This window comes from Protopterus annectens, chromosome 1.part1, assembly GCF_019279795.1.
Source record: "Protopterus annectens isolate FY-2018-M chromosome 1.part1, PAN1.0, whole genome shotgun sequence".
NCBI classification, from domain to species: domain Eukaryota; kingdom Metazoa; phylum Chordata; order Ceratodontiformes; family Protopteridae; genus Protopterus; species Protopterus annectens.
In genome coordinates, this window is record NC_056726.1 from 1372203152 (window position 1) to 1372222611 (window position 19460).

At 39.2% G+C, this 19460-nt stretch overlaps 1 protein-coding gene across 1 annotated transcript in view; it reads left to right on the forward strand.

Annotated features, from left to right (window-relative positions):
- Positions 1 to 19460, forward strand: part of DCC (DCC netrin 1 receptor) — a 2283601-nt gene that overhangs the window by 847353 nt on the left and 1416788 nt on the right. The window contains exon 6 of the mRNA XM_044089014.1: positions 15833 to 15987. Coding sequence (XP_043944949.1) covers positions 15833 to 15987 — 155 coding nt within the window. The remainder of the gene's footprint in view (positions 1 to 15832; positions 15988 to 19460) is intronic.

Below are 19460 nucleotides of genomic sequence, written 5' to 3' on the forward strand. Positions count from 1 at the left end.
TCTAAATTGTGCAGCTATACTCACCTTTACAGTTATCAGTACAACCACGCAACCATAAATGATCTACTGAATAAAAAAATGAACACCTTTGTCTGATATATTAGTGCATGCTACTGAAAACACAAAGACACTGGAACACAGACATACTTTAACACCTTTTATTTGTTTAACACAGGTTTTGCGATTACTCAAGCTTTAGAATTGGCATGAGCCCTTTGATAGGAATTATTGTTAAAGATGTTAAAATATCATGTTTAAATATCCAATTGTGTCTAGAAAGGGGAGTGCATTGTTTATATATTATTGGCTAAAAGATAAAGTCTTGAAAAGTGATAGTGTGACAAAATACAGCTCATACTACACCTCAGACATGCTGTGTGTGTGAGTGTGTGTGTGTGTGTGTGTGTGTGTGTGTGTGTGTGTGTGTGTGTGTGTGTGTGTGTGTGTGTGTGTGCGCACGCATGTGAGAGACACAGCGAGAGAGAGCGAGAGACTGGGACTGTAGAATAGGGTCATGACATGATATAGAAAAATTAGAGTCTGGCATGTTACATTACAGTTACTGATCATTTAGCAGAGAGGATACCACTTAGAAAGACTGCTGTTGTATTTAGTGAGACAGTAAGTCTCAAAACAAAAGATGTGTAGGGAGATTATTTAAATCCAAAGAAGGAAACAAGAAGTTAAAATTTGTAAACTGTTAGTCTGTTCAAACAAGTGATCTTTGTGAAATACGGGTTTTGGTTAAAATAAATTATGAATTAGCAATAATACCCAATTCACAGTAATGGGAAAGATAGGTACTACCAAGAGAGTAAGATACATGATTAGGCTGTATGGATGTTGTGTGCAGTTAATACACTGCACAGGATGTGGTTTCACTAACTTAGAGAAAGAGAGAAAAAGGGAGAGCGAGAGAGAGAGAGAAAGAAAAGAAAATGGTGTTGTTATGAACAGCAGAAATGGATAAGGTTTTGTTAAACTGTTAAAACTGTCTGAACTTTAATGTCTTACTGACTGTTACTGACTGTTAAGTTGATAGTTATCACTGTCCTGACCAGAATGTTGCCTTATGTGAAAGTAACTGTTCTCGTAACATAAGTAAATTACAGATGCTAAAATATAGTCCCCAGTAATCTTAACAGTTACTGCTAACATTCTGAAATAGTCAGCCGTTTGAATTTGGAGTAAATTCATCATAAGTCATGCATTATCAGGGAAAAAAAACATGTGTTGCTCTTTGATATATCTAATGTCTTAGTAGTTCAGTAACTTAATAACCCCTGATGAAGAGCTCATGCCAGCTCGAAAGCTCAAGGAATTGCAAAACCCGTGTTAGTCCAATAAGAAGAATTACTTTGATTCTGTGGTCCAGTGACTTTGTGTTTTCTGTAAGTGGATCAACAAGGTATTTGTTAAAAAAATGTTTTTCTTATATGCTAAGTGAATGGAATGTCTCTTCTAAGTTCTCTTTATTGTTTGAAATTAAACATCTCTAATCTTTCCAAATACTTACTCCTTTATTTATGTGAATATCAGTATCATGTCACCCTGTCCCATCCTATCTTGGGGAAAGTATGATGTTCTTCATCTCACATTGCTGCAGTCCTTACTTATGGGTAGTCCGCTGTCCTCGGTCGGCCCGTATACCAAAGTATTAGGCTGACGTCGGTCATGGGCGCACAGCCCTGACATCAGAGTGTCAGGGTACAAAAGCACATGACCGACGTCATATCCTCAGTCTTTTTTGCTGCATGGTCCGATGCAGAAGCAGCGTTGCAAGTGCCGTTCGGCTTTCTGAAATTTTGGAGTTTCAGACATACCAAGTTGGGCAGCATTTTGTTTTTCTTGCCTCAGTTGTTTACCGGATGTCAGAAAAAGTGAATAATTGTATTTCTTGTGGGAAGCAGATCATAGGGATTACCACCGCTTTGTATCCCTTGCTTGGGACAGTTGGGTGTCAGTTTTGTGCTAGGTTTAATAAGCGCACTATTAAGAGAAGCTAGATTGCTAGGTTAGTTTTTGGCAAGCGGTGTAATTATAATATGCCGTCGGATCCTCCGAAGACAAATCTGTAAAGCCTAGACAGGATGATTCGTCCATTGGTCATTTAGAGACTGCAGTGGAACAGGTGGATCCGGCTGAAGTTTCTGTTGAGTCTCAGGGGGAAACCTTGATTTTACAGGATGTGGCATCACAAGAGTCAGGTTAGGCTGAAGGGGCCTCTCAGGTTACTATTCTCCCTTCTTTGCCTAAGGGGGTTAGGCCTTCTGCTACTGTTTCTAGGGCTCCTTCTAAGGGCAGGACTGTTTTGCCTTCTTCTGGAGTTTGCTCTGGTTCTTCAGGGTCGGTACCTAAGAAGCATATGCTTAAAATGGCAGAAGATTTGATTTCTTTAATTAGAGGTTCCATGCCCCCTCCTGATAAGAGGCCCAGGGTAGAGCCAGAGTTGGAAATTTTGGAGCAGGCCTCAGATGATTCTGAGTCTTCTGCTGAGGATATTCAAGATTTTCCTCCTTATTGATTCGATGCAGAGGATTCTACTCCTTCTGCTTCCCTCCAGAGGATTTTTCATTTTCAGAAACCTTACACTCTATGAGGGAACATTTTAAGTGGGAAGGACAGGATTACTCAGATTCCAGAAAGAGGCTTAGAGAGTTCTTGTTTTTACCACAGCACAGACCCTTGGCTATTCCTCCTGTTTTGGATGTTGTTCAGGATGTTTTTAGGAGGCCTCATTTAATCCAGATTCTATGCCTCCTGCACCAGTTAAACCGGACAGGTATTATAGGGTACCTGAGGCTCATAAATACCTATATAAGAGTCCTAGGGCGGACCCAGAAACTATTAGTCAGGGGCCTAAGGGTGTTAGGGCTTCTGTTGTAAAGTTCCTCTAGATAAGGAAGCTAGAGCTTTGGACAGATGGGGTAAGAAGGTGTACACCTCTTCTACTTTGGCAATGAGGGCTTTAAATTGCCAGTTTCATATGTTGAAATATCAGAATTTCCTCCTTTCTCAGCTAAAATCTAAAGTGGATGCTTTGGCGGAGGGCATAGAGTGTAAAGAATTGCAAGATTTGGTGCATGTTTCTGAACAGGTGGGGAAACATTCTTTGCAGTGTGGCTTTGATGCTTTGCAGGCTTCTTCTAGAGTGGCTGCCATTGGTTCAGTTCTTCGTAGGCATGCCTGGCTTAAGGATCAGAATTTATGTGAACATGTTAAGTCTAGAATTCTGGATGCCCCTTTACAGTCCGAAGTGTTGTTTGGTCCTCCTGTGGAGTCTGTTTTGAAGAAAATGGAGGACAAGGCTAAGTCTATGCAGACTGTTAAAGATTTTTTGCAGGTTCAACCTCCTAAGTTTAGTAGAAATTGGCCTGCTAAGGGGTGGACCCTTCTTCTGATTCCCAGTCTAGGGGTAGATCTAGGCATGGTAGGGCACAGCTCAGAGTACCTTTAGGCCTAGAACCTGGAGTTCGCCTGCTCAATCTGCTGGTGAGGGTAGGGGCCAGTCCTTTCGTAAACAGGCCCAATGACCTGCATTTTCAGCTGCCAGATTCTTCTTGCCTGGCAGCTCCTTTGGGAGGAAAGCTAGCTCTCTTCAAGCAAAATTGGGTTTGAGTCACCCAAGACAAATGGGTGTTGGACATTATAAACAAAGGTTACAAGTTTTATTTCCATACATTGCCTCCTTTCAAAGGTATGCCAGACATTCCTCCTCGGCAAAGGATGGAGGCTCACAAACAGATTTCATTACTTCTTCACATGGGAGCCATACAGCCAGTACCTCCTTCAGAAGTGGGTCTAGGGTTTTATTCCGCCTGTTTCTAGTACCAAAGAAAGGGAACACGTGGAGACCGATTTTGGATTTATCTCTCCTCAACACTTATTTGGACATTCCAAAGTTCAAGATGTTGACATTACAACAGCTTTTGCCTCTGCTGGGAAAAGATCACTGGATGGTAACTCTGGATCTAAAGAGGCTTATCTTCATGTTCCTATCAGGCCCAGTTGCAGGAAGTACCTGCGTTTTCGCTGGAAATTTACATTATCAGTTCTCTGCATTGCCTTTTGGCTTATCTACTGCTCCAGAGTGTTCACAAAGGTTCTGGCTCCAGTGATAGCCTTTTCAGGATGGAAGGAATACAAATTTATCCTTATTTGGACGATTGCCTGATTATTGCACAAGACAAGGACAAGCTTCTTCAGCATCTACGGTATGTGATGGTAGTGTTAAGATGCCTAGGGTATTCTGTGAACGAAACAAAGTCCAGTCTAGTACCCTCTCAGGACATGTGCTTTCTGGGTGTGAGACTGAATACAGCTTCCCAGATGGCCTTTTGACCCCGGACAAACAGAAAAGTCTTTCACTTTATTTCCATCAAATGTCTCTACAGTCCAGGCTGACTGCAAGGACAGTCCTTCAAGCCTTGGGTTCATGGCATCTTGTATTCTGGTGCTTCCCAATGCCAAATTGCATATGAGGAAGCTTCAATGGTATCTCAAAATCTATGGACACAACACTGCCAGGATCTAGACACTGTCATTCAAATGATACCTTGCATTCAGAAGGAATTTTTGTGGTGGGCTCAGGAATGTCACCTAAACAAGGGACTCTCTGTGACCCGACCAGGTCAGATTCTAACGACGGATGCCTCGGACAAGGCTTGGGAGCACACCTCAATGGGAAATGGGTGCAAGACACGTGGCCTGCCAGACTTCAACATTTGCATATCAACTTGAAGGAGATGTTAGCAGTACAATTTGCATTAATGGCTTTCAAGGATTTACTTCACCCAGGGCAGGTGTTGATTCTAACAGACAACACAACTGTCATGTGGGACATCAACAAGCAAGGGGGAACTCATTACCCTCTTTGCAGACAAGCGATGATTTTGTGGGAGACAGCTCTCAGTTACAACCTCAATCTTCAGGCAAGATTTCTACCAGGAGCACAGAACTCCTTAGCAGATGTATTGAGCAGACAAATAGTGGATCCTCACGAGTGGAAATTGGATCCTCAGGTATTTCAAAAGTTGACAGTGTCATGGGGAACTCCAGACATAGATCTGTTCGCTTCTCCACTAAATTACCAGTTGCCAAAGTTTTGCACAAAAGGTTTCATCCCACAGCTTGGAAGGTGGGCGCTCTGTCATTCAGTTGGAACAATCTTCATGTGTATGCCTTTCCACCTCTACCTCTTCTGCCCAAGGTTCTCTTGAAGGCCAGACAAGACAAGCCATCCATGATCCTGATAGCACGGATTGGCCTCGACAACACTGGTACCCACTACTGAGGAGTTTGGTCGAGAGCCTCCATGGCCTCTGCCTTTGATTCCACACCTTTTGTCTCAGGAGGGCAATCACTTTCTCAATGTCAGAATTCAGTCTCTGCATCTAACAGCCTGGCATATTCTGTTTTAGATTCTGGAGGTTCTCAGCTTCCACAACGAGTTTTGAATGTTATTTTGGAGGCCAGGAGGCCTAGTACAAGGAAAGTTTATGCTGATAAATGGAGGAGATTTTTATTTGGAGCAAAGGGAAGGACTTTGATGTTTCCAAGCCTAATTTGAGTGCTTCCTTACAATATCTTACTGAGTTATTAGACAAAGGTTTGTCCTTCTCCATAAAGGTTCATGCTGCAGCCATTTCGGCTAATTATGACTGTGACCCTCCTTTATTCTCTCATCCTTTGTTTAAGCAGTTTCTCAGAGGGGCAAAGAACATCAGAGCTCCTACTCCTGCTTGGGATCTCAATTTTGTGTTGGAAAAGCTTACTCTACAACCTTTTGAGCCTGCAGCTACGGCCGAGTTAAAGTATTTGTCATGGAAAACTGCTTTTTTGTTGGCCATTACTTCTGCAAGAAGGGTTTCTGAATTACAGGCCCTTATGGCAGTGGAGCCTTTCTTGATTTTTCATAAGGATAGGGTATCTTTGTGTACTAATCCTTCCTTTATGCCTAAAGTGGTTTCTAGTGTGGCCTTAAACCAAACTATTCATTTGCCTACTTTTATGCAAATCCTCAAAATAAAGGGAGAAGATTTTGCATACTTTGGATATTCACAGGCAGTTGCGTTATTATTTGAGCAGAACCAAGGAGTTCAGACAGTCTCAGCAGTTGTTTGTTTCTTTTGCTTTGGGTTCACAGGGTAAACCTGTTTCAAAACAAACTATTTCTAAATGGATTGGGTTTTGTATTTCTTTTTGTTATTCCCATCATGGTAAGGAGATTCTGACTGGGATCAGACCTCATTCCACTAGAGCTACTGCAACTTCTACTGCCTTTCTAAGGGGGGTAGCTACAAAGGATATTTTGGAAGCAGCCACTTGGAGTTCAGTACACACTTTTTCTAAACATTACCACCTTCCTCTTTACTCTAAGTCTAGGGCTGGATTTGCCACTGCAATTTTACAGGGCATTTTAGCAGCCCCTAATGCTTTATGATTTTTCCAACCTCCCTTTCCCGTTGCTTTGGGATTCTACCCATAAGTAAGGACTGCAGCAATGTGAGATGAAGAACATAGTACAGTTTGTACCTACCATAAATGTAGATGTTCGAAGATCCACATTGCTGCAGTCTCCCTCCCTCCTTCCCCTCTGTAGCTTAGCATGGTTATATGGTTTGGGTGATGGCTGTAGTTGGGCATATCTTTTGGGAAGTTACTCTGTTTTTTGGCTGTGGCCTTTCTTTTAGGGCCTTCTGACATCTGGGGCAAGAAAAGACTGAGGATATGACGTCGGTCATGCGCTTTTGTACCCTGACGCTCTGATGTCAGGGCTGTCATGACGGGCCGACCGAGGACAGCGGACTACCCATAAGTAAGGACTGCAGCAATGTGGATCTTCGAACATCTACATTTATGGTAGGTACAAAACTGTACTTTTTTAGTTTGACATTATTTGGCTGTATGACTTGTACTCCTCTTCAGTTTCTCTGCTTGTTCTTCTATGGACTGTCCTTAAAATCTGCTTATTTTATTGGTAACCTTCATTTTTTTCATAGGTTCAAAGGTTCATAGGTAGGTACTAGGCTATCGGCCCAAGGGCCTAAGTAAGCCTAGCCAACAAGGTTCCCTGGCTTATGCCACCTAAGAAAGTTAATTTCCTGTGACCCTGTCAAGCAGAGCCACAGAAGTGATCCCTGGGGTTTATTTCCTATTTCCCATCCACTCATCAAGATTTTTCTTGAAGAGTGCTAATGAGGAACTTTGCTTGACATAGATGGGTAGCTTGTTCCAAAGTATAGGAAGTCTCTGGGACAGGAATCTATCCCTCCAGCATGTCCTGTTTATTGTGGTGACAAGGTTTAGGTCCCTAGACTGTCTAGCTTGGAGGGATTGGGACTACTTTAGGTGTAGCATGTCCAACAGCTCTGGATTTAACATAACTTTATATGTTAGTCAGTGATCTCCACGGAGTAGGTGATATGCTACAGAGTAAAGTTCGAGTTTTTTTAGATGGTCAGTGTAGGGCATCTGTTTGAGGCCAGTAATCCTCTTTGTGAGGTACTTCTGTGGCCTTTCCAGCTGCTGCAGATGTCTTGTGAGGTACATTCCAAAAGGGGCATTGTACTCTATAATGGGTCTAATGAGTGCCAAGTAGATGGGAACAATAATCTCTTTTCTCCTGGATGAGAACTCTTTTGTAGTGAGGTGTGCCATATAGAAGGATTTCCTGACTATTGTGGTAATGTGATTATCAAAGGAGAGACTAGTGTCCATCTGGGTCCCAAGGTCTCTTATCACACATTCAGCGTTAAGTAAACTGAAGTTTATGTTGTAGTTCATGGATACAGAGTTTTTACCAAAGGGGATGACAATGCACCTTTTGGCATTGAGCTTGAGACCATGCCTCTGACACCAGGCATCTGTCTTAGTGAGGCCCTTCAGTGGGATGTCCACATCATGATAGGTCTGGTACAGAAAACCATGATACATCAGTCATTACTGCCTTATGATGTCACCTAATACTGCCTTATGATGTCACCTAATACTGCATTATGATGTTGCCTAATAGCATCCCTTCAACTGTCTGCAACACATTGTAGCTTTATTGTGCACTGTCACATAAGAGTGAAGCGTAAGCAACTTATTTTTGGGATTATTCTGTAAAAGCTGCTTGTATTTCAAGAGTAAAAACACCAGACGACTTTGCCTAATAATTAACATCCACACACACACACACACACACACACACACACACACACACACACACACACACACACACACACACACAAGGTGTAGTAAAAGCCGACTTTTATACATACAATAGCAGCTCTTGCTTGTGTTGTGAAGATATATGGCTATGTGTGACCTCTCATCTTATTGTTTATGGAAGTAGCATAGCCTGTGTTTGCTTCTGAACCTGGTCTGCAGTAGCATGTACAAGTTCATTACTGCACTGCCAATGTACCGGCAGCAAAGTCCTGCTCACCCATTGATTGCTTTTCACCTTTTGTAATGGCATGCTATTCATGAAATACTGATTATAACATTTACAAGGTTAATGAAAGACAAAGAGAACAAGGCTTGTGGTTAAGCCTTACAGTGAAGAAAAATAATTGGTACAAAAACTGGTGCAGAGCTTTTCTTGAAACAAAAAACAACTAAACCCTTTAACTGAAAAGTTATACCCAGTTTGTAGTAAATTAATACATTCAAGAGAAAAAAGGAAGGATAGAACTCTACAGTGTCAGTAATGGAGCATATAAAGCATAGTTCAGAGAACTGTGAAACTATATGCTCTGCTAATCAAATTAAGGAGCTAACGTATAAACTGCTGGTAGTAAAATGTAAGGCTTTTCTGAGCTGTACAGTTTCATACATTGAAACAAAAGCAATAGCCCAAAACGAAGAGTATATGAGGGAAAGCAGAACTGACAGAGTAAGGTTTTTGACCTGTCAAGTCAGCTAGTGTAGTAGGTTCCGCAAACACAGGATGAAACACATTTTTTACTTTTGCAAAATATAATTTATTGGCAATTTTTTTTATTTATCTGCCGAAAAAAGCTATGCCTGCGGTTTCATTTAATCAGATGCCATTCACTGACCTGTGCCATAGATTAAGTGTACTGCCCTCGCTATCCACTGGTAAGACATTGTGATCTGTCAACGATTTCTACATTCTGCTGTTTCAGCTGCTTCTTGGTCTCAGACCTCTGAACATATTGAGATTTATACCCAAGAATGAAGTAGTGCTTAAGGCCTGTGGATAAAGCAACGAGGAAAATGTGAGAGTGTCGACTGCTAGAAACAACCACACTCACAAGAGACATGAACTCAAAACGAACTAATGAGAACTGTATAAAGCTTGCAGCTTTTTACGGTGCAAAATGAGATTAGTATAGTCACAGCACAGACAAAAAAAAAAAAAAAAAGACCCAGGCTTCCTTTGGCTGGTCTTGCAGCAAATCAATTATGGCAACTGTCAACATGCGACATTTTGATTATTGACAATCATCGCTGAGTTCTACAATAGATTGCCATGACTCAGAATGATGCTCAAGCTTCTGCTTAGCTAGCACTTTCTGGCTGCCGTCTGCATTGTCACTTGTCAAAAGCTCTTCCTACAGTTATGTATGCCAGCATAAATGGATCTTGATAATATGTCAAGCAACTCACAGAGTAAGAATTGTAACAGAATGATGAGACAGTCAAGCTGCATCATTACTAGTTCAGCATTGATGTGATATATGCATTGCTACAAGGAGATGAGGGAAAACGATGAGTCACCTTATTATTTGATGTCTGGTACTACTGCTGCAGTTAAGGAGCATTAAATTACTCTAGGAATTGCTACATGAATACAGCTGTTAAAAAGATCTGGTTGGAGTCTATCAGCTTTCTGGCAGAGAATTGCAGCTATCAGCCTGTTGGGAGTATGCCACAGGTCCAGATGTCTAATCATGAGGAGTAGCAGATTTCAATGTATCACTTGATCTGCTCTCTCCCTAGGGATGAATATTGAAGAATGCCAAGTGTACAAGTGGACTGATTTAGTTTGAAGGCTGTGTTATGACAGTAGAGAGTCAATCCGACTCAAAATGCAACTGCCAACACAAATACTAAACAAACCAAAAGTTGATAGTCGGTCAGAAGATATGTATAGCAGCTGGTGCAAGTCATTTTTGGTCATGTTTGCTGCATGCAGCTACACTGAGGAAAGAAAAATGTCAATGAGAAAGCATGATCAATGCAGGAGCAAGCACTGAGATAACCTCAAGAGTGCAGTTAATGTATCATCGTGGCTTCATCTGTTAATGTGCTCATAATATTCAAATGCATGAACTGTAAGATGTCACGGTAAAAGGATAATTCCTACCACTAAAGGGGAGAGGTCATGTAGCACAATCAAATTACTGTTGTTAACTCTGACTTAACAGTAGGGGCTTAAGACATTTACACTTGTTTATGGAGTACAAGACTTGGTGATGCAAACAAATAAGCATGTAAACACAAAGTAACTGTACTGAAGTATATTTGTTGTAAACTGTGAAAGTTAGACGTCAGGAGTGGGTATTATTAAGCATATAAATTACTTTTGTTGATGTCCCTTGGCTTAATTAATTTGCACATTCACTACAGCTTCTTGCAAAACCTTTAAGTAAGATATTTCTTCTGATTTCCATTAGATTTATAATGCATGCTAGAATTAGAGTTAACTATACAAGAAGGGTCAAACATTTATTCTTTTTTCTTTTAAAAAGGTAAAAACCGTCGGGCAAGTCATACATCCATTTTACATCACTGTTTAATAGTGTCATCAACATTTACTCTAGGCCTATTTCTTTTTTATTTTTAACTGTTAATAAAAGGCAGGGGATATGCCAGATAGAACAAGATTAACCTAATTTCACAGATAATATTCATGTACTGTAAAAGTATGAATCTAGGGAATCTGAAAAAGTACAGTAGGTCATTGTGATCACTGACACCAAAAAACTTTCATAAGATGTTCATCATTCTCACTGCTGCAGTCATACATCAACTGTCGAGATTTTTACAGAATGTCCAGATATTTCCCTTATATTTTTGTTCTGTTCCTCATAAAATTTTGTTTTTTTGGCCAATCTTTGGCAAATCATTGAGGATAAAAGTCAGGAAATATTGACAGACATCAGTTTCAGGCTTCATACCCCTCAGGAAATTCATGCTAATGCAAAACCTGTTGTTCTATCAAATTTCTAAATTTTACAAGAGGAGTGTTTAAACATTGTCCCTATTTTTGAGCCTTTGTCCCCCCATTATTTATGGCTTTGCCCAGAATTCTTGCTCTAAGAGATTGAGAGGTATGTCTTTGAGAATTTGGGTGATATCCTCTCCAGGAAACAACAGCTGGCCAGCTTATAAAGCTCTTGCTTCCTCCCACACCTGCATTTTCTGCTGATTGGCTAGCTCCTAGGAAGGGAATCAGCAGTCAAAGCGTAGACAACTTCAACACTTTTTTGCTGCCTCAAGAAAAAACAGCTTGGAGGCTTCACAGAAGCAGCAATCAGCATCAGATTTTGTGCCTATAACTTCTTTTAGGGGAACCATTCCAAATAGAAATGATTGCCCTCTTAAGAAAACATTATGCATTTTATTTGCTGACTAAAAGTAATATTTTTCCTTTAAGAAAACATGTATTTTTATAATATCAGAAGTTTCCTGTCAGAAACCGCTATTTTTTAGAACATAGCTTCTTTCTGAGTATTGGAGACTAATTTTTTGAAAAACAATGTTGCTTCTGAGAATATTTATGTGTATGTTTGTAAATTTTAGGCATCCGGAAATGTTTTACAGGGCAGGATTTTTTTTCTGTGTCGAATGCTTATGTACACTTCATGACAACTTATCTTCAGTTCTGTCTGTCAGTGTACTTCAGAAAAAGAACTTTGAGTTCTGACAGGGATTTCTGTGTACTGCTTATACTTTTACTTTTGAAAGGGGATTATGTTGGGAAGTGTGCTTGTGTGTTTGTTTGACAATTTATTTTTCAATTGGCTCTTCCAGTAGCTTTTAGCAGCAATCAGGCTTCCCACTTGGTGACAGTGTAGAATAGATGCTTAACTCCAGTCCAGCTTGCTCTTTTCCCATCACACGTAAAAAGAAAAAGCAACACAATAAAGTACCTTTGCCACCGTTAATGGCTCAAACAGTACCTCATCCATTGGTAGATTATTCTGCAGTGGTTGACTGGACTGTTTTTCCTCAGACCACTTACTTAATGCTTCAGGTCCTTCTGGTGCAGCCTGTTCAGCCACCATGAATTGGGGGGTCAGACATGTCCTGTGCAGCTGTTCCAGTTTCTGATCCATGCAAGGGATAACCTTCTTTTTTGTGTCTAGGTTATACTCTGGGAGGCTCTTCTTGGGGTGGCTGGATAAAGAGACCTCTTTCCAGGAGAAAAGTGCCGTCCCCTAGTCATGCTACCAGGGAGGTCCCTACAAAAGAAACAAAAAGTTATGCATTGCTCATTAAATGATATGGTGTTGCTTCATAAATATAATTTCCTTATCTTACACAGGAGATTATTGCAGACTGTTTATCCTGGAACTCAGACATATTTACCAGAGTGTAATTTCAATAAAGAAGTTCCTGAGCAATGTTTGTCAGAGGATTCTCATATTGATAAAGACACGGCTGCTTCTCCTGGAGATCCCCAAGCCAAGTACTCTGATACTGAGGAAAGTTTATTGTCTCCAACCCCTTTAGAGGTGTTTTACTTTTCTGAAACTATTCCCAGGTTGAATGATGTATCTTAATAAGAGCTAGTGGAAGTTTCCCCTGAATGGAGGAGATATTATAATATATTTCAGGTGGACATTAATAAATTCATGTTTGATCATCTAATATCAGATCTGGCAGCCAGTTCAGTCTCTTCGCCAGCTAGAAACAAAATTTTAGTCAATACCAACAACTCTCCTATGGATAGAGAAGATAGGTTAAGGTATTGGACAGATTTAGTAGGATAATATTCTCTTCTACCACTTTAGCAACTTTAGCTTACTAATAATCATATATGTGGAAGTTTGTCCTTAGTTGTGTAGACAGCTTGAAGGGGTACTCTGCCAGACTTCATACAAAAGGCAGCTCCCATCTAAATCCTGTTATTTCCAGTCTCTTACACGTATCTCAACATACTTTAAAGAGTATGTATGATTCTACAGATACCATGTGTAGGGCCAGTGCTACTGCTACAGCTTTGGGTGACAGTGGGCAAGAAAACAAGTGTAAAAGAGTAAGGCAGTTTACAATATTTGTTCTCTCCAGCATTTTCAGTCTTTTTTTGGCATTTCAGGAGTCAGCACCCCAGTCAAACTCAAAAGTGAAGGATTAATGGAGAGTAGTGATTAAAGATGTAAAAGGGAGGGTGCAAATAATATGAATATATGACTGAGGAATGGAGACGTTTAAAACCTTTGGAGCAAAACAGTGAAAGAATGGAACAAAGTCAGATGATGAAAGTTAAAGGCATCATTGGGAGCTGTATGTATGTAGAGCTTAGGGTAATTTGGGGCAGGCCAACACTGGTGCACTGGTCTGACTTCAGTATTTGTTCTTTTGAGATAAAATATTAATTGTTGAAGCTTAGAAGCAGGACAGATGGATAAAGTTGGTATTTATACAAGGAACCTGGGAGATGTTACAAAATTAGTTAGAAGTAGTAAAATTTAGGTGGTTGTTTAGTAAAGTTAATAGAATGTGGACCAATTTTTTTTTAACCATAATGGCGTAAAGGTGGTTGAAAATGACAGGTGCTGCTATGCCTGCCAAAGATAAGGTTGTGAGATTGTGTGTAGGGTGTGAGGTGGTTTAAGGGAACAATGTATATTAACGTGCTGAATAATTATGTTTATAGTTGTAAGATGCAGTGGTATAAACCTGTTATGAAAAAAAATCTTTATAAAACACATTTAAAAATAACACAGTTTAAGGGTATTTATACTATAAAATAGGATGCCAGCCATACCCTACCTTATGTCTTTACAGCTAATGCTTTTAGATACGTTCTGTGCAAAGCTGAAATTAGTTGACATTCCCCACAGGTATACTGACTTACGTATCTATTCTAAATCCAGGCTAGCTGCTCTCTCCGAAGGGTCAGTTGTGGACATGACATAATTTTGTCTCTCATAGGCTTGTAATTGTGTTGTACACATACATGTGCACTCCACTGTTCATTTCTCTTTAGGCATCCTTCAGTAATGAACCTCTGAATACTAGCTCTGTATAACCATTTTGCATTGCCAGTGTTAAACATCAACCATCGTTGAAAAGGTTACATAATCAGGACTCACGTCTAATTTAAAAAACCTTGAATACTTATGAGTCTTTGAGACTGAGGAGTCAACAAATAAGGCATGCATATACAAAATATAATAATGTGCCCAGGTCAGAGTCATGCAAAGCACAGCAGCCTTTTCTGCTGCTCCTTGACTTAAAATCAGATGAGAAACTGACTTGCTGGGCAGAGCTTAATGATGTTAACTCTCTAATCACTGTTTTTGATATAAAATCACTGCTGTTGTAGTTTCTAATTGTTAAAACTGCAGTAATAGTGATCACTTTATTTTGGTTGATTTCTCCATTCTTAATGTTTGTACGATCATGGAGTTAGTATATATAAGCTTTGGCAGTATGGATAGCATGCCCCCCCACAAAAGAGGTACAGGAGGCTTGCCCCTTAAAAAAATGATTACATTGAAGATTTTTATCAGGTTGATTTCCCAACCATTTGTACTTGGTGAATTGGTTCCTCTGCAACTTGTAACGCAATGACTTGGAACCAGTGTAAAGTATCAAGAGCGTGTCTGTTTATTTGTTTCTTGTAACTGTCAGCTGTGAATCATAAATGTGCCAGTTGTTGTAGATTAATAGTTAGAATTTGTGCATTTATATAACAATATAACAACACTAATGTTGCATACATTCGCAAAAAGGGAGATAGTTGTTTTGCCATGAAACTTGTATTTCATGTTTCATTGCTAGCAGTAGCCTCAGAATTGTAATAAATACAAGGGGAATGTGAACACAGCTTCTCAAATGAGGACTACCTGTCAATCTCTTAGTGCAAGAAATCTAGGCAAAATCTAAAATAATAGTGGGGCAAAGGCCTGAAATAGGGAAAGATTGTTATATTGCTCTTATAAACTTCAAAAGTCACTGGAATAACGGGTTTTGCATTAGCATACATTTTTTGAAGGATATGAAGTCTGAATCTCAAATGTATGCCAATATTTAGTGACTTCCATCCTCAATTATTTGCCAGAAAAACAAATTTTAAGAGAAACAGACCAAAACTATGAGGCTAAAACCTGGCCATTCTGTGAAAATCTGGACAGATGACAGGTGGAGAGAAGGGAAATGTGTCCTTCTTTGAAATGAAAAGCATTATTGTTGAGTGAGTGTAATGTGTTGTTTATTTCAAGGTGATGCTGTAGACAACTGATAGTTTAGCCTCTGCAGTCTCAAACTGATGTATTTGAAGTTTCAGGTAAAGATATGTATGTCTGGCTTGACTATGTCACATGGTACAGGATGGCTTGGATGGTGAATGATGTACTGTTAAGTTGTACCATACAATGTCCTATATTCAGACACTTCGAAGCCAGAGTTATTAACATTTTTATGAAGAACTCGGTTCATGTTAGAGTTTTTAGTTCACAGACATGTGCAAAAAATGGAATTTAATGCATCACTAAAAGCAGCAAGTATTTGCCAAGTATGTATAAATTATTGTTTATATATGTCAGTGTGTGACATGATGTTTTATTGTCCTTAAGTAGAAGTCAGTGAAGTAAATAATTTGCACTGAAAACCGTGACACTCTTTTTTGTGTCCTGTTTAATTGCAGTTCCACCAAAGTTTTTGAACCACCCTTCAAATCTTTATGCATATGAGAGCATGGATATTGAATTTGAATGTGCAGTCACAGGAAAACCATTCCCGTCTGTCAAATGGCTTAAAAACGGAGAGGTGGTCATACCCAGTGATTATTTCCAAATCACCGTAAGTATCAGACATTTCATGACTCTTCATAGCCAAGACGTTTAGCAATTGTGAAATCATTATCATTTCAGTTATTTTAAATAGATATAATACAACTATTCTGACAGTGTTCTTTAACAACCAATCAATTACTGTGTTGGACATATATCTCTAGATATGTTTTGAGATGTAGGTTACTATGCAGTTTGTAAAAAAAGTTAGTTGAAAAATTATTACATTTTCATTTCTTTGTGAAGTATTCACAGTGAAATATGTATACATTTCTGTACAGTTTTACAGTAATTAGTTCTATTTCTTCCGACAGTTTGTATCACTTTAAAAGTTGCTAGGTACTGAACGTTCTCCAGTATGAACTCTACTTTGACTTTCTTCCAGTGTAAATGACTGTGACATTTATTTGACATGCCGTTGACAAACTATTCATGAATTGTATCAGGCTTCCCAGAAAGCCAAAGGTAGAGATAATGAGGCCTGGGTTACCATGTTTGCTGTCTGTATTAAGAGCAAAACCCAGAAGGGTTTTATATCTAATTTTGGCATTCGAGAGCACAGAATGTAACATAAGCCTGCAGCATGCAAGAAACTTGAAAAATATTTTCTCAGTACTGAAAAGAAGTAATTCCAATAAAAATATAATCCACAGCACTGATTGATCACTGAGAGTGGGAAAACTGCAATTAACTGAGGAAATTGTAATAGATATCCTATTCTTAAGTTATGATGGAACAGGTCATATTGAATTAAGTCAGGTCGTCTTTGAAAAGATTGATGAGGCTTCATCCATTTGTCAGGTCATCAGACTTCTTTGATTTACTTTATTTTTTTCTTTAAATTTATGAAATTTGAGATTCTACAATGTTAAGGGATAAGGATTTTTTTTTAAATAAAGTATTTCCTTATCCTCCAGGTACCACAACAACTTATGTAGTATACTTGGTGTTGCTGTCTGTGTGTGTGTGTGTGTGTGTGTGTGTGTGTGTGTGTGTGTGTGTGTGTGTGTGTGTGTGTGTGTGTGTGTGTGTGTGTGTGTGGGTGTGTGTTACAACTACCAAAATGGGTGCATATTCTCAAATGAACATTTTTAAGTTCAGTTAATTTCTGCATTTTGACTTCCTCAGTTTATGTCTGGGTAATGTTTTTTTAGTAAGTTGCCATGTATCAAAGGATGATAACTGAATGAAAAGTGTTAGGAGATTCATGCACACCCCATCCCACACTTTCTTATATTCTTACAGAAACAAATAATGGACAAACGAGGAAAAAAAAAAGAGTAGCATAATCATAGGAAACATGAATGGGATAAACCACATCCCATCATATGTATTGGTGCCTGTGACCAGCAATCAGTCCACTGTCTCATCATTGGCACTGTATATAAGAAAAAGTTAACGTAACTGTTAATTTTTGAGTATTGGCAAATCACCATGTCTTGCAGGTGTCATACATTCTAAAGTTCCCCAGCTTGGATCATTTCACTTTATGCAGTTTACACCTGAAAATACTGCTGAGAGTAAGTAACGGTGCACTATCTAAAGTAATCTGCATTTGTTTAACCTGTTCCAGGCCACTTTCACTATCCCCACCATAGCCAAGGTGAAAGCTTTCATGCAAATTACTAGAACAGTTGGTAATCTAAGACATTTGGGGTGACATTCACACTTTATGTTTGGCCTTAAACTGTGCACACAAGTTTTGCTTTTCCTCAGACGGTAAATGTTTTACGTCATCTGTCTAAACTTACAGGTCTGACATTCTGACACAGGAACTGAGCTATATTCAAATATGCTGGCATTTGTGTTTTCTTAGATAGTTGATGCTTTGCAGTGGCCTAGTAGTTAAAAAAAAGCTCCTTAAATGTCATGCCAAAAGTGAGCTGGATTGCGTCTTTGGGTAGCACATGCCTGATCAGTAATATGCATTCTCCAGTTGCAAGTCTATTATCTGTAGTATTAGTATATACTATATCAATAACCCACGCCTGGGTGTGGGTAATGCTAAATTTACCCACGGTTGGCGTGGTCGCCCTCGGGACCAAACAAAGCCAACCGTGGGTAAATTTAGCATTACCCACACCCAGAAGTGGGTTATTATATTCATGACATTATTTAAGAAAAGAAACTATTACTTTTCTTAAATAATGGCATAGTATAATGCCTGTTTGCTGCCCTTCCGCAGATGTCTGGCATCTGCGGCAGTTCTGATGTACTGCGCCCTGCGGTACATCAGAGCTGTGGTAAAGCAATGGAGAAAGCAAGATCTCCGTTGCTTTTTAGTGTTCGCTATGTTAAATGAGTTTAACATGGCGAGACAGTTTAAAATAAGCAACGGAGATGTCCGTTGCTTATTTTAAAACTGTCTCGCTATGTTAAACTCATTTAACATAGCGAGACACTAAAAAGCAATGGAGATCTTGCTTTCTCCGTTGCTTTTAAACACTGTCGCTATGTTAAATGGGTTTAACATGGCGAGACAGCTTAAAATAAGCAACGGAGATCTCCGTTGCTTATATTAAACTGTCTTGCTATGTTAAACCCATTTAACATAGCGACAGTGTTTAAAACGAAGTTATACTAATGGAAAAAAGTCTGGGCGACCGGACCTTTTTCCATTAGTATAACTCGATTTACAACGGGCACGCTGGCCAATCAGCGTGCACGTTTTGGGGGGATCATGGTATAATACAAGCTAGTACATGCAAATAAATGGTCATTGTTTATCATTTTAATAAGGACAGCATGCACAGTTGTGCGAAATCTCTTTCAGATATGTCAGCACTTTTACTTGTTGCCTAAGAAACAAAAATTTAAAAAAGGAGTTCTTTTATGCTCTGGTTAGCCCCTATTGATTTATCTTTTAATTTTACTGCATGGTCCTCTAAAGTTTGTCAAAACATGAAGGTGAAGTGGACACAGGTAAATGCCTTTTAATGCCTTATCTGCATTATTTCTCGGTGTTTTCGTAAACAATTTTGCTATACAGCATTATCTAATTTGAAGTTATTGTTGTCTAGCAATGCTGGAAAACTTGGCTACCATTGTTTTTGATGTCCTTGATTTTAGTATTACTTTTACTGATGTTGTGTAAATATTTCTTAGCATTCTGCCATGCAAATGTCACTCATTCTGTATCTTGCCAGACAACAATGTTCACTTCTATATGCAGATAATTTTCAAATCTGAGATGAAATAGCCTATGACTTTCAACAAAGAGACATGGCTTCCTAACTTTCAATAAAGTCCTGAAATCTCCAGTGGCAAATCTTTGGTCAAATGAAATGAAGTTGAACATCCTTTTTATAAACAAGGAAAAATATCATCTATAAAACATCTGAAACTAACTAAAATAAGCAGAGAACCTTGCTCTGCCATCACACCTCCAAACTATATCAATAAATAATTGCACTACCAACTATATAACTAACTAAATAAATAAATAAATCCATAGATGTATGCACTACGCAACAGCATGGAGTG